Below are 16,488 nucleotides of genomic sequence, written 5' to 3'. Positions count from 1 at the left end.
GGAAAGCAGCAGAATAACGTGCTAAAAGGCCCCAGCCTAATATTCACACATGGTTAAAAAGTTTATACCCTTTGCATTTTCAGTCCTCACTGATTTTAAAGCTTTCCTTCTCAAGGTCACAGTAGTTCACAGATGGATTAGGCCCCACCACCAGCACACAGTGTACATTGCTCAACACGCTGCTACTGTGTGAAGGAGGGTGCAAGGGCTGGGTGTCCCCCAAACCATCCCTGTAGGAATTCCCATTTCCCTCCTGCCCATGCAAGTGGAGATGGAGATGCCTGCATCCACCATGCGTCCCACTTGCCCTTGCTGGTGAAGCCCCACCAAACCAGCCTCCCCATCACCTTGCTCTCATTTTTTTTTGCCAGTAACAGCCTGTACCTCATATTTTCCCTCATTCTCCTTCTTCATCTTCTCAACATCCAGCAGAAGTGACCAGACCTGGCCTCGCACCTGAAGTGGGATCCCTTTGTACACTCGCCGGCACATCTGTGCGGAGGAAAACATGTGCAAGATTAGCTGGTCCTGCTGACGGCCAAATACATTTGCTCCTTGGTTTGCTGCTACAGACCACCAGCCATCTGAGTGGACATCCCAACCAATCACTTCCTCTGACTGCACTGGTGCAAAGAGGGCATCTCCAACCTGACAGATGAGCTGAGCACCTGCATCCAAAGACACCTACTCAGTCAAAATCAAGCCACATCTTACTCGTTTAACCTTACTGGAAGAGCTGGAAACAGACCACCCCATTTATACGTGGAGACATCTCAGGTGCTTCACCGTGATCACATTCTGTGCATACCAGCATGCACCCAGACTCCTTCCCAAAGACCAGACACAGCATCCCTGGCTTTGAAAATTTTGATTTGAGCTGCCATGGCTGTTGGCACCTGGATCCTCAGAGACTGGGAAAAAAAACTCATTTCTCTTTGGAAAGCAGAGCCCTTATGACAGCCACAAGGACGAGTCTACAGCAACTCTCACAGCTTGACAAGCAGCAAGGAGACTGTGGACTACACCAAGGGCACTCTCTGGAATGTGCAGGGTACTCTTCAGACCAGGAGGGGGATTAGGGACAAACATGCATGTGTCCCCTCCTCCTGCCTCCACATGTTCACTTCATCTCACAGATGCCTCTTTCCTTTTTTCTTGCCATAAAGCCCTCTCTCTCTCTCTAACGAGACCATTCAACTTCCAAAGCGAAACAGAAAAAAAGAGCTTTTGTTCCATCCCTGACTTCTCCCATTAAAAGAAAAAGCTTCATAAAAAAGAAAAAAAGCCTTATTTCTGAATATTTTCCACTCTTTCATTCATCCTACCCATGAAATGCCTTGTAGCTGCACTACAAAGCCCACTGTGGCACTCCAGGTTCCTGAGGACCTGGAAGTATGCTGAAGTCCCTGCTGGGCATGCCCAAGCTCCAGCTGTGGAGGAGATTTACGTTGCAACATGGTGATCCACCAGGACAAGCTAATTCATTGAGAGGGGACAGAGGATTTATGGGAATGAGCTTGGGCCTGAGCAGGGCAGTGCCCAACCAGACAATCAGCTGGCCTGGCATTGCCCTGGTACAAATGCAACCAACCTCCTCCCATATCCCTCCTCTTTTCCTTTAGGGTGCTCTACTTCATGCATTTCAGGCTGATGCAAGAGAAGGGCTGCAATTTATAGGGGAGCATCAAGATCCTAGCAGAAGGTCCTTTGGACATGGTACTGCGCTCTCAACCCACCTGCGCTCAGAGCCTCTGAGAGCACAGACCCATGCACACACCCATGCTCCTTGTTCTGCAATGCACCTAACTGATTACAAAACACAGCAATGACAGCTCTTGTCCCACAGGTTTAGTACGAGATAAAACAGAGTGTAGGGTTCAAATAGACAGGATAGGGACAGCGAAGAAATAACACCACTATCCCAGTCAAAATAAGTATATAAATTAGCTGTGCAATAAATGCCAAGACCACCATGTAATTCTGGAAGAGTTAAATGTGTGCTAGAACACCTTTCCCCCCATTATGGTAAATATTTCAATATTTCTGCTGACACAGAAAGTGTCAGTGTAATGTGTCCTGATCCTGTAAGTGTAAAGAACATTTAACATTTAAACCGCCACTCTCAGCACTTGCTAAATGCTTGCTCTGCCCCAGGTGTTGCTTAGCACCTGCTTTGAAGGTCCAGTGCATAGGCAGGACCATACCCTACAGAAATCCTTTACCAAATGCTGCCCTCCCCTCTGTATACATCAAATAAGAGCTGCCCACTAAAAAGCATCTCATTACTACAATGTGCCCATGGAAGGCTACCGTTTGATTCAACAGCACCTCACGCTTGAAGTGGGACATCACTAATTCACTGTACACACACCCAGGGGAGTCACTCCTGCTCATCCAAGCTCACACAAGAAGGTGTTTCTGCAGGATAGCAAACCTTCATGCCATGCAGGAGAGTTTCATTCCTATGGCTGAAAGACCAAGGAGACAAACAAAAGATTCCCATTCCCTGAGAGTCACTAAATCAGGACGAAGTAAGTGCAGTGTACCAAGAGACACAAAGCAACAGGGCTATATGAAACACATACTCAAAGCAGTAATGGTAAGGTGCCCACAAAAACCTGGCTCCTGCAAGCGCTTCTGACTTCACGAAGCAAAAGCTGAGATGGAATCAAGAAAGTGGAATATGTACCAATTCAGATACAACCACCAATTCAGAAGGAAATTCTTTATTTTCAGCACATTATGAGAGGCCAACTGACAGCTGCCAAAGTAGAAGATGATGCTCAGCTCTGTGGGAAGAAAATGATTTTGGTTTGAACCCCCAGAGCTGGTATTGTTGTTCTTTAATGAGTGCAACCCTCACTGGCATATAATAAATGTCTCTAATGATATTCTCCACATGAGTGTGGCAGGAACAAGGGAGATACAGAACATGCTGAGATGGAACTGAACTGAAATGCCTTCCTGTTATTTATCCAGGGGCTTTCCTCCTCCCACCACCTCCAGACGTGAAAGTGATAAAACCTCAGAGCTGTTAGTCATGTGGAGGAAAAATGAGCAATTTTCCTTCATCATGAAACTTGAAGGGAAACAGGGAAGTTATCATTAAAAGCCACATTTACGCTGGGATGAAATGACAGAGAGAATGCAGCAGGTGATGGCAACTCCTGTTCTATGTGAGAAAAATAAAACCCCAACCCTCAAGGTCACCATCTTCTGTCTCTCATAAACCTCTCGGCCCTTACAGATTTTAAAAGAGCACCTAGACCATGCCCCATGCAGACTAACAGACCAACGCACAGCAGAAAGAACAGACATCATCCTATCTCACAAATGGCTCAAAGAGCAATCCTTCTGGAGAGGAAGGACTCCTTCACTTTCTCCACCAGTCATGTGCCAGAGGAGCTGAGCTGTGAAAATCTTCACTACCACCACTGCCCCAGAGAAGAGGATTTCTTTTTTGTACCAGAAAGCCATTGATAATGTGACCGTGCAAGACACATGGCAGCCTGGACTTCATTGCACATGGTTTTCTTTTTGTATGGATAATGCTTGCTCCCAACTCAGCTGTTGTCCCCTGCAGCTGGAGCCTTGGCTATGCCAGATGGGGTGCCAGCAGATCTGCAGGAGCTTCAGCCGCAAAGCAGGGGCAAATTTAAATCCTAAAGTTGATGTATAGGCATATACATTTATTGCCAGGGCTACCTCTGGGGGAGTGGAAAATGCTACCTGCCTTTCCAAAACTGCAAAACCCAGCAGCAGTCACCCTGGAGCTCCCAGGCGCAATTCCTTTTCTTTCCCATGGCATTTGCGGGCAGGAGACCTGACTTCAGCTGACCCTGCCATGACAAATGTCTGCTAGCTATCCCCAGCACTGGCAGATTATTTGCTCTTGTGGGCCTGTGTGAGTGCACACAGATCCCCAATTCATCCTAAACCACTTTGCTGGCATGAGCTGGATTAAGTGCCCTGCACTCCTGTGACCTCAGCAGAGACAAGGCCACCCCTGTGCACAAAGACAGGCTTTGCCTAAAAACCAGGCAACTCTGGCCAAAGACATCGCTCTCTCTAAAGGTCCCATCCCACACGGACCACAAGCAGCAAGAAGCAGCTTGCAAATGACGCAGAGATCATATCCCCTTCCTAAGACTGATACTTCTGGCTTAAATCCACTTACTGCAGGGCTTCAGTGAATAAATTACCCCACTACTGGACTGTATGCAGCACAGACTCTTTTTTTCTCTGCAGAGCTGTGTTGCCTCAACTGTGTAGATTCTTACATGACACCAACTGTTTCTTAATCTTCCCAAGCAGAGTCATGTTGGGATTTAAACTCAGGTTTAAAACAGCAGTGAAGAAGATACAGACCACCTAAGCCTCCCTGTGTTGAACCCTGAATTACACAGTGTAGCACTTCTTTGTTGCAGGTTTGATGTACCGGAACTCTGCAAAGCACTGTGGTGCTTGCATAACTTCCTTTATTTTTGTACCCCTTCCCTTGTGGAAGTACAGTCAGGAAAAGGCACCACTGCATCAGTCTAACCTCATCCATACAAGGAATTGTGCTGGTGTCACTTTTTGTTGCTGTTGTTACTGAAATTAAATCAGATCATTACAAAACGTGCCTAAAACAGAGATGAAGACAGATCTAATGTGATGATGAGCATAAGGGACCCCAGAGCATCTCTTCAGTTAAGATAATCCTGTTTGTTTCTCCTCCTTAAACAGGTTATGCCAGGAATTATTTTAGGCATAGCGGGGCCATGCTGTTTTATAAACTCCAAAAGGCCCTCCTCTTTTTTACAGCCTTATTTCCTATAGTCTGTGACAGCCACAACACTCAGGCTGCAGTAAGCAGCATGCAGGGATGCACACTGGCAGCAGGTAAGGGAACAGAAAGCAAAACCTTCTGCTCTCTGGCAATGGCTTACACCAGGGGTATGAAAAAGCTGCTTCCTGGCCTGCTGAGGGGTTGTTGCTCTGAGGCCAGTGTACACAATGGGTACCCAACCTCCCTCCCTGCTGACATTTCATAACACAGAAGCTGAAACAACAACCTAAGTCCCGATTAAGTATTAAGATACTGCAAAACACGACAGCCTGTTTGATAAGCCAAGAGTTTCTCTTCATCAAGCACTTGATATGGTCAAGCTGTCTGCCACCTCCAGCACATTAACTGGAACTCAAAAGACTGCCCCTGAAGTCTACAAAGTCCCAGCCTGTAAAATAAGATGGGTTTCTACATCCCTTTAGCAGGAGTCAAAGCTAAAGCAGCTTCCCTGTGAAACTGTCTGGGGCTCCTGCAACAAGATTCTTTCCCCTTCTAATACAGTGCAGTCTATCAAAATTAACAAAGGGAAGGCTCCTGCCTTCAGTAAGAGGTTTGTTTCTTTTTAAGGATGACATCCTAGTCTTTATTAAAATAACACAAGCTGCTGTCTTGTGACACTCAGGCTTCCTTCACATCAGAAAGTGGCAAAAACAAACCTGAAGGAAATGTGCAATGCAAACATGACAGCATGAGTGCTCAGAGAAGGAACAAAACCAACCCACTGTGCTTTAGAAAAAAACAGATCAAGGGTTTGTCACATTTACTTTAGCTAGAAAAAAAAACCCATAACCATCTGAAGGGCACAACTGTGCTTTCAGTATAAGGTCCTTGAAATGCCATGTCTGAGCGGCATGGCAGCATGAATCCTTGAGCAGCTTACATGCTCCTGACACAAGAGGTCACCTGCACATCCAGGTGAAGGATATGAAAGATACAACCTGATTTTATTATTGTTTAAAGTACATTTTTTTGCCTGTCAGGGTTTTTGCACTTAACACTACATGGCTGCTCCAATGCACAGACCTTCCTGCCTGCATTTGCACTGGTGCAAGGCAGCAGAGTGTTAGGCTGGATGGGACTGAAACTCCTTTCTGCTCCCTGGGGTCACCAGACTGCTTCTTCCCTGCCTGGGGCCAACTGCTGCTTCTCTGTTTGCTGGGAGGAGGAGACAGCCATTTCCAGTCCCCTAGCATGGGGACAATGCCATGTCTGTGCCCAAGAGCCATCAACCATTTACAGGCTGTTATAAATAGCATAATTTATTCCATTACAAGAGCTCTGTGATTTTCTGACTTACAGACCTTCAAAACCCACTTGCTAGTCCCTTGCCATTCAGCAGACCTGAGCAACATTGGCTGCAGCGTGCTTAACACCCACTAGTTATCAGGGTAAATCCAAAAGACAGGTGGGGATCACTGCGACTCCACACACCCCTCACCAACTGACCCACGAAATCCCAGTTGTGTTAAAAACACTCATCCCAGATGTCCTCCAGGGCTTCAAGGAGTTCCCTGCACTCTGCTGGAATTTGGTGGTTTACCCACAAGGCCATTAACCAGCTAGTGCTAACTTCTAATTAGGAAAACCAAAGCCATGGGAGAGCCCTTTTTGCCTGTGGAGGAGCACTGATGAACAAAAATAACTAGAATGACCCTGAAATGAACAGAAGGATTATAAAATCCTAAGCCCATCGCTACCCCATCCCTGCTGTAAAATGAAAATAAAGGGTTGGTTTTGTTTTGTTTTTAAAAAAGGACAAGACTGCAGCTGGTCTTTGGCTGACTGAACCTGACATCACTCTGGATGGCCAGCTGAGGGGGATGCTCTGCTCAATGTGCCCCCTGCAGCTATCCTCTGCACAACTTTTCAACTGATCTCAAGTCTTTCCAGAGGACTCTCAACAGGTCCTAGAAGCAATAGAGCCAAACACCCTGCTCCTCCTGCCAAACAAGAAGGCTGCAAAGGCCATGGCGACAAGGTGACTCCGTGCTTCAAGACCCTCTCCTGCACAGGGTGCCATAAGCAGAGCAGGTCAGGCATAATGCTCCTCCCCCTGTCCAACAAGGGTCCTGTTGTTAGGTTCAAGGGGTTTATGTTTCAATAGTTTTGTAATTGCAACATATTACAAATATTATTTATTAAAACCAACATAGCTTTGCAATAATGTTTGGTGCAGTCTCTTTTGAACACCAAAGCCAAGACACAAGGTTGGTTTCTCTGTCCTTGATTTCCACAGATGGGTACACACAATCTAACACCTAAGCAGCTTCTTAGGCACAGCTAGAAGCAAAATACAAGATCTAGGTGATGTCCTAGAAAAACAACATATGAGGAACATCAGCTGAACTGCATAGGTCACATCTCCCATGCCATTCCCAGGTGGTGGAGACAGAAACAACCTGCAGCATGCAATGCCCCATGCTCCCACAGGGGAAGGACCCAGCTAGGCACACAAACATCTCTGCTGAGCACAGGGAAGCAGAAGTGCAAACGTGTTAGCAGCATTTAGGAAACCATTTTTAAAACTATGCTTGTCAGAACAGGACTTTTTCCTTGTCTTTTCCCCCAGCAACTTCAAGGAAAGAATTAAAATATTACAGACCAACTGGAAAATATTGCCTACTTCTACCTGTGATCTCTGATTTCTATATCAACTTTTCAAAGCATCGGAAGGATGCACTCCCCAGGCACATGCTCTTTCTTTTCCTCCTTACCTTGTCACTGTTTCTGTATTTGCTCCATTTCTTCAGCATCTTTAGCCACTTGTCCACACGTTCGATTTCCTGCTGTTTTTGCTGGTATAAGGGGGAAGAAGACAGGAGAAATTTAAGAAAAAAAGCCCCAGAAGATACCTCCTAAACCCACAAAAATTCATTCTCTTTGTCTTTAAACTTCTACACAAAGACTTTATGTTGGGGATAGGAATAATCCACAGCTGCTTGCAGGAACTGGTAATTTCAACCCATGGTAATTAAAGCAGCACTGTTAAAAAAGATGAGACACTCAGGCTTAATGTAGAGAAAGCATTTCTAAGAGGAATATTCCTTGACAACAAATATCTTTGCAGGTTCAGCTAGCCTCAAATTGTATCAGACTGGCAGAAATGAGATGCTATTTGGTCCCAGTTAGCAGGATCCTAACAGAGGAAACACTCTCAGCTCAGGGGAGATGAGGATGGAGATGATGTTACCTACAACCTCCACTGCTTTTCCCTTTTCAAGCTACAGCTGCTGAGCACCGTGCCACAGGAGAGGGAAAACCCTGAAATTGCTTTAAGAGGTGCGATTTCAGTGTAACATGGATAAGCGGAGATGCCTGACCCAACAAAACAAAAGCTCCAACAGTTGGGCAACATGCAGTTCCCACCTCTGTGTGAGCAGCAGTGACCAGCGGACACTGTTTGCCAGCTTCACTCTCACGTGCACATTTGCTTCCTCAAAACCCATCCCCTCCCCAGCTGGTGTAACAAGGATCTGATCGATACCCATGATGACAGAGCTGGAAGCTCTCACCTTCTCTTCCAAGGCGGTGCGGGTTGGCAGCTCCTGCTCGCTGGAAAAGCAAGAGGTGATCGGTTACTCTGTGGACAAGAAAGGGTGTGTACGAGCACTCGGGGTGCAGCAGCTCAGGGACCACCTTGGGCACCTGAAGAGATATGGCTCGGGGGCTTCCTGCCTTTCCTACAGCTGTCCCCAGTGAGAAAGGGGCAAAGGAAGGACCAGACAAAACCCCATCACCCTACAGAAAGGGTCATGGAGGATCTCTGGAGAACAATTGCTTTGAATCCCCCTCCTGCACTAAAAAAGACCTACTATAACAACTTTTTGTTCAGTTTTTGAATAAAAACAGTTCTTTTAAACATTCTCCCCAGGCAGAGGGCAACTAAATCGTCTGTGCCCTGCTTAAGATGGGGATTTTCTAAGGGAACCGAGAATGACCATATATATTTTCTCATCTCTTCCTACACCTCCCTAAATCATCAAGTGCAAATGCAAGAGCGTATCCCTCTGCAACAGACCATGGGCCTTCACAGAAGTACAGGAGCACCAGCCTGCACCTTCTGATGTCAGGCTTGTGAACTATTGCAAAACAGTTTGCAAATGCAAAACCATTTCTGAGTCTTGCCTTGCAGCAGATTCAAAGCATCACAGTATTTGAATATGTGTGGTAGAGGGAGGTGGCACATCTAGTCTTTCCTCCTGCATTTGGGACTGATCAAGCCAAGTCACAGAGCAGCTTATGTGTCTGCCATGCTTGGCGCAGAGGGATGCACAGACATGTGAGTCAGAGAGGATAGGAGAGGGCAGGACCACTTACTGCAGGAATCCAAACCGGTCTGTAACTTTATATAGTGTAAAATCAGCATCTTCCCACAGGTCAATCTGAGCTCCCTCCTGCCTGCCCTGAAAGCAGAAAGGACACCTGTAAGCCAGTTCCAGCATCAGAAATGCCCCAGTGCCTGCATCCCACCCCCTGGCACGCTAAAAGGCATAGGGCTAGGAGACCAAAACCTGCTCTAAAGAGATAAATACAGTGCAGGCAAGAGAAAAATGTGCAAGTTCAGCCTATCCAGCATTCCAGTGTGCCTCTGCTATAGGCTGGGAAGGGCTGCATATCAGAGAAACTAGTGCTGTCAAGCATAAGCCATCCTGGTGCTAGGGAGCACCGATGCACTGGAAGTCCAGGACCTTTTGGTATCTGTGCTGAGCACACAAGGGATCTGTGAGAAACTCTGGGGATGTGGTGAGAAGGGATATGTAAGCAGAAGCAGGTAGGGAGAGCTAGCACAAAGCCTGATGGCATGAGGGTTACCGGGGTGATGCCTGCAGGGATGCAAAAGTTCTTATTCAAAGCAATCCTAATCAGTAAAACAGCTTCATCCTTAGCCAGCATGATGGGGAGAAACACAAGGTTGGTACCTTCTCATACTTAGCAACAATCTCTGCTTTTTCCTGGGCTATTAAAGACTCTATATCTTTCTTCATGTCAGAAGCTGTAAGACACAAAAAAAAGGGGCGTGGGTTAAGTAAATGTGTACACAGCATGGGAAATTTAGGAAACCGCTAATAGAAAAAACCTTTGCTAACAACTTCAGCTTCCAGACACATCCTATAGTTAAAATTAGGCTGAGGTTGAAAAGCCCTTGCCTGTACAAAGCACGCATGCAGCTTGCCTGCACACAGCAGGACTGGCAGCTCCCTGCTCTCTGCACACAACTGAATTTGAGCAAGGGGGAGTCCTGTCTGCTGAAAGACAAGACACTGTGCCTTTGTTCTTAGGCACACACATGCCTGTATGAAAAACATCATGCTTTTAAATCAAGACATGCAAACCAGCCACAGAGCCCTTGCACTGCACAGGTCATTCACCAGCTGGGCGCTGCACAGCACAGTGTTTGTGTGGATGACAGCAAAGTACCATGCTCTTGCCCTCAGCTATGGATGTGAAGCCATGAGATGCTCAGTAGGGGCATCCGAAGGCAGATTTAACATCAAAGGAGAAACTAAAGGGAGAAGGTTTTGCCTACTGAAGTGTGCATACAAGTAGATTTGCCCCTCTAGATGACTGCCTTCTATACACACCCTAAAAGAAAACCAATACGGCAGCAAGATGACCACAGAGTCCCCATCTACTCTGAGATGGGCTGAACAAGACTCATTCTAGCTCCATGGGGTCTGTGCCAGCTGCTCTGCTTTGTCCCACACACACAGGTACAAGCAAGATAACTTCCCACATCAAACGTGACTCGAGTGTCGTCTTGTAGAAGCCCAAAGGAGCATGCTTCCTGTAAAGCCATAGGTAGTCTCTTGCTGTTCGCCAAGGAAAAAGGCTGATTTAACACAGAGGAGAAAACATGGGCAGACAAAACCCGCAGGGAACACAGTCCCCAGGAGGAGGGCAGAGGGAAGGTTTACCAAGTCCTCCTCCTCTGAAATGATGATTCGTGACCAGCCCAGCTCAGACCACACAATCATAGACTCATAGAATCATAGAATAGTTAGGGTTGGAAAGGACCTCAAGATCATCTAGTTCCAACCCCTCTGACATGGGTAGGGACACCTCACACTAAACCATCCCAGGCTTCATCCAGCCTGGCCCTGAACACTGCCAGGGATGGAGCACTCACAACCTCCCTGGGCAACCCATTCCAGTGCCTCACCACCCTAACAGGAAAGAATTTCCTCCTTATATCCAATCTAAACTTCCCCTGTTTAAGTTTTAACCCGTTACCCCTTGTCGGGTCACTACAGTCCTTGACAAAGAGTCCCTCCCCAGCATCCCTATAGGCCCCCTTCAGGTACTGGAAGGCTGCTATGAGGTCTCCACGCAGCCTTCTCTTCTCCAGGCTATGGCATCATCTAAAGCCAGGCTGCTACAAGCCACATTACCCAAACCTTTGTGCTTCAGGAGCAATGAAGTAAACTTGTTCTTGAGCAGCTATTGCACAGTGTTTTTACCTGTGGATAGCAATGACCCTCTTCTCTCCAAAGAGGTGGTCACCAGTGCTTTGGGATGGGACCAGAGCACAGCAATATAGGATTTACTTTCCAGCTTCAGATGCAACATGGAAGTCATCTGTTCTTTTTTATTTTCAAAATTCTGTAATTTCTTGTACAAGGTTTTCAAGTCTGTTCTGGTAGGGGGATCACAGATGTTCCAGGGAGCTCCTTTCAAGCCCTTCAACAAGCCTCTCATCTGTATTACTTAATTTGTTTAGCTTTCATATGTTCTGGGTAAATCACTGGATCATTTGTAATGTCACAGTGGGGAAAATATTTTAAGGCTGCAGAAGAACAAGTTTACTTCAAGCTGCCACTGCAGTTCTCTAATGGACACCAAGTGCTACCCTGACCTCCCTTCAGGAGGAACCTGAAGGGCTCTCGTAGGATATGCTATCCCAGCTTCTGAGTGAAGCTGCATCTGGATGGCAGCACTCAGCACCAGATGAGCCAGAGCAGCCAAAGGCGTTGTACTTGGAATGACCTGAAGAATGCAATTTTTCCTTGAGGGTAAAAACCCAAGAGCAGTAAGAAAGACCTGGGAGGACTATGATGAGCAAAAGCATCAGTGTTCTCCAAGGCTCAGCCTGCTTCTCTGTGCCTTCAGACATCCGTAAGTGATTGTCTCATCTTACCAACTTCTTAATCCAACCTGCTCGCTGCCACCATGTCTTTCAGGCACAGATGGAGACTGACAGGAGATCCATCTTTCCCAAACTCTTCATTTTGAAAGCAGCCATTGCTCCCGGTGTGATAGAAATATTAAACCATGTGCAATAGCCAGGGCAGCTCTTCTATGGCACATTATCAGCCAGCAGCACAGGCAATTCACTGTTTTACACTCACTAACAGACACCAGAAAAAAGCAAACTCTTCAAATTCACAGCAAGAATGGCTCTATCTTTCCCCATTATTAACTCCACAACCAAAATAAAGCAAGGATGGAAATATTAAAACATATTTTGTTCCCTTATTTTTCCAAGCTATATCTCTTACTTCAAATGTTCCCGTGAATTTTGCTCAATACACGTTAATCACAGCTTCATTTTTCAAAGTAGCAAGGTCTGAGTAACTGTCTCTGAGTAACTGTCTCATGGTGTCATCTAATCTAGCTGCATCTTCTCCTTCTCACATCTCTCTTATGTGAAGTTTAACTCAAAGACAAATTCACTCCTCCACTTCTGACATTTGTTTCTCGGTTGTTAGTTAGGGGGCCAAAGAATTCAAATTAGGTCCTTCATACGCAGCTAAAAATACACATATTCTGCAAGTTTGAGGGAAAAAATAAACTGTGTGTCAAATTAAATGGTCATTTTTTCCAAGATGTTTACAAAGAGAAAGTTATTCTGAAAGTCTCTGACCACACTCTGTAATAGAATAACCAAAGGAAGAGTGGCTCAGTAACATGGATGGGTTTACAGAGCAGAAGACAGCAGCAAGACCACATATATTTTGGCATCTGCTTCTGCAAAAGCCCCTCTGCAGCCAGAAATGCCAGAGTGGTGCAAAGGAGACAGATTGGCATCTCCTGCCTGGAAAGTGCACATTTGTTTTCTCTTTCTGCTGTAACAGCACAAAAGCCCAAGTTTAGGAAAACTGGAAAGCAGACTGTGTTGATGGCAGTGTTGATGGCAGAATGGAGATGGCAGGTGGCTGCACCCGCCTTGGCTTCTGACCACAACCCTGCCGCTTTTTGGAGTACAAAGATGACTCTGTGTTTGACTAGGTAATTTTCAAAATACTCCGGAGAAGCAACAGAACAGAGCTTAGCTCTGTAACAGCCTGTGTTGAATAAAGATATTGAATATGCATATTTTTATTATTTAATAAATAATGTGGATAGTTTGAATATTGTATGTATAATACAACTGAATGTATGAATTTAATTCATACATTGAATATAGGTATATTTATTATATAATATAATAAAAGCACATACTATAATTCCAGAGTAGCTTGACACCATAAAGTTACAGCATTTGCTTGAGGGAAATGACACACTGTTTATATGAAAACTACTGAGACATTTATTTTCTGGAGAGCCTGATGATGCACATCATTCTGCCTGGATATAAATAGGCTACCCATAAATAGGCACAGCCTGTAACTGCCACACTTCTCCATATATTTATATAAGACTGAAGACTTTTCTTTTTAATACACCACTCAAATTATTTTCTCCAGCTTGCCACCCCATTTTTTCTATGAATTGTGTATTTTCTCAGCAAACAGGGTTGGGGTTTTTCCATGACAAACACACAAGGTGAAGCAGCTATGAAAAGGAACGGTAAATAAATGTGAACAACATGAGAACGGTATTAAATAAATTTACTAGGATATAAGCAAAAGATAGCCCCAAGACATGCACACTTAGATTCAACTGGGAAACAAAGTTAACAACTAGTTCCTTTGAAAAAGAGCGAGTTGAAAAAACCCACCATCTGTCATCTCACACCAAAACTTGCAACTTCCAATTTAAGGAGGTAAAAATCAATCCCAACAACAGTAAGCTTGAAGATGCTTAATGAAAATGCATGTTACTGCCTACCAGCACAGAACTCTATCTAGCCACCAGCAAGCCTGAAATAAAATATCCAAGTTTTGAATGAGAACAAAGTCCCTGAAATTAATCCACCAGCTGGGATCTCAAGTATTGGCAGCAGAAATAAGGTGTCTGCATCACAAATCCAAGACTTGGTGCCACAATTGTTACCTGTAAATCAGATTTACTATTATTACCCTTCCCCAAAAGTCCTGTGTTTTTCCAGTAGTATCTGCTGAGCTCCCACTGCCTCTCATGGGGTGGAACCCATGAGGACCAGACTGGCCAGGAGCATGGGAACCTCTGGCCACCAGTCACTCAAATTGTGTGTTGCAACCCTGCTCACTGCCCAGAAGAGGAACTGAGCATTTCCCATGGCCCGGTGACAGTGCTCCTCGTGCCACAACCCAGGGACACAGGCACACACATCCCCTGTCACCCTCAATCTCGACATGATGTCTCCTACTTACAAACCCATTAGCAATCACCCTGCCTGGTTTGCTCCCTCTGTGCCAGGATCTGTAGGAGACACAGACTCTGCCACCTTTTTCCACAGAGGTTGTTTGCCAAGGTCCTCCTCTCCCCACTGCTCAATTTATATGTAACAAGGACAAACTTCCATTAAACTCCACCAGTATGTGAGACCAGTATGCAGAATATGATCCATCAGAAAAGCAATTGGATATGGACTGGAACTGAGACATCAGTCCTGCAGAGGGTTGCAGGTGGTTGCACATCAGCATGTCTTGAGATGACCTCTCAGAAATTCACTGCAACCATGACTTCAGATGTGACTCTTCTGAGCCCTCCTCACAAACTGCTTTTACTGTTGGGACCTTGGCCAGAAAGCATTTTGCCAGCCTTTGAATTGAGTAGCAGTGGAGATGTTACCAAGCGATCCATCTGAGCTGCTGAACTTTTAGTCTCTCCAAGCCCTTTCTGCCTCCCTACAAAGAAAGTACAAAACTTTTACATGTTTTTATACTGGTTTTAGGTAAATTTTATACTATCAGGCTGCACAAGCATCGTACTTAATTTGCTTGCCTTCACCATTTTGCTGCAAGGTGAACTGTAGACCCAGCATCACCTGGCAGAAGGGCTTTTGAAAACTAAAATATCAGCAAAATCTCCTCTTTTGAGGAAGTACAGCATAGCATCATGCTCTCAACTATGAGCTAGGTTTGGGGATATTCTAGAACTCAATTTCTAAACATTTTATATTGTAGAAAAGTATCTACTCAAGCCACTTGAGGTTACAGACTATGCTTTGGTAACTTCCCCCTTCCCGCTGCATTCACCAGTCAAAGCAAATTAAAGGTAAGCACGATGCAGGCGCACAGCCAAATACAGTTGAGTTATGAAATTTTACCTGTTACCTCTGCCAAGGAGAGTCATTTCAACTACCTGCACCCCTCCTCAGCATGATAGATCTCCAGGGCAAAACATGTAAAATTTGCATTTTGCCTCAGTAACCTCTCACACCTCATAATGTTTCCCGTGCCCATCTGCACCTAAACCCACAAAAACATGTAATTTTTGTCCTGCAAGCTATTGCAAGCAGAAGGTCATTGACAAAAGAGAAACGGAGGGAACTTTTGACAGCCATATGTCAACACCATGCTGGCATGTATCAGACTGAAACTACTGCTGTGGAATAAAGCAGTAAAGGTACGAACTTACTACAGCCACATCTACTGCTGCCGAAACTCAACAAGTTGCTGTTCCTGTTTCTTATTCTATTTTAAAAGCACATTTTAACACAGTCTTTTATGTTTTCAGCCATCTAAGATATAAACCTGCAATTTCTCTTCTAGTGGAAAAGGCTTAAAGTAAATGCTTAAGCATCTATACAAGTGAAAAAGCTTATACAACATCTGCTAAGAGGTGAGATCCCTGCATGAGGTGCACCTGCAGTCTGCACCACTTCTCAGCAAAGCACTACTCTCACTTCTAAAGCTATTACTAATTGTAACAGTGACTTGTGCACTCGCACACCCTGGAATAAACCTGGCCACGCAAAGCAGTGCAACAGGCTGCTTGTGAAGCAACTAAAGCAAGCTGCAGAAAGTTGAATAAACCCTATGGGAGGCGAGGTGGGTAACTGCATCAAACAGCACCTTGACATGCTTCAAACCATGCAGGCTATTAGCTATGTGCTACCTCCCCATCCTGGTTGCCCGGTATAATCTGGAGGGCACAGTCAGCAGCTGCGATCCGAGGAGCTGTCATCAGAGGCTCTTCTCTCACATGCTTAAAGGCCTCTCAAAAGCAAAGCCATGGGGTTACACCACCGCATATACCTACCAAGCACAGCCAAAATGAGTACGGCTTTGGGTCTGCTTCAATTGCATTGCCATGGCCCAAGGAAACCTCAAAGCCTCCTAACATACCAAGGAGCTGCAGGCTGCTGCAGGCAGGTGCTGGGAGGTGACAAGCTGCAGAAGGAAGTGACAGCCACGTGCTGCCAGAAGCAAGCAGAGCTTCTGCTTCATAAGACATGGCTCCCCACATGGAAATCAAGCTGCTACTGAGGTCTTGGTACAAGACTGGCCAGCATGCCCACCTCCATCGTCACAGCTGCCACGGTATTGCTTACTAGAAACCCAAATTTCAAT

At 45.5% G+C, this 16,488-nt stretch overlaps 1 protein-coding gene across 5 annotated transcripts in view; it reads right to left on the bottom strand.

Annotated features, from left to right (window-relative positions):
* The window catches only part of LOC136017994 (uncharacterized), a 77,805-nt gene that overhangs the window by 16,720 nt on the left and 44,597 nt on the right, over positions 1–16,488 (bottom strand). For 4 of the 5 annotated variants that reach the window (XM_065686814.1, XM_065686815.1, XM_065686817.1 and 1 more), the window contains exons 3-7: positions 9,751–9,824; positions 9,149–9,234; positions 8,344–8,383; positions 7,546–7,626; positions 385–492 (exon numbers count right to left, since the gene is read on the bottom strand). In XM_065686814.1, coding sequence (XP_065542886.1) covers positions 385–492; positions 7,546–7,626; positions 8,344–8,383; positions 9,149–9,234; positions 9,751–9,816 — 381 coding nt within the window. In that variant the 5' untranslated portion in view covers positions 9,817–9,824. The remainder of the gene's footprint in view (positions 1–384; positions 493–7,545; positions 7,627–8,343; positions 8,384–9,148; positions 9,235–9,750; positions 9,825–16,488) is intronic. The other variant, XM_065686818.1, reaches the window with a different exon arrangement.

This window comes from Lathamus discolor, chromosome 6, assembly GCF_037157495.1.
Source record: "Lathamus discolor isolate bLatDis1 chromosome 6, bLatDis1.hap1, whole genome shotgun sequence".
In the NCBI taxonomy this organism is placed as follows: domain Eukaryota; kingdom Metazoa; phylum Chordata; class Aves; order Psittaciformes; family Psittacidae; genus Lathamus; species Lathamus discolor.
This window is presented reverse-complemented; position numbering and strand designations above follow the sequence as displayed.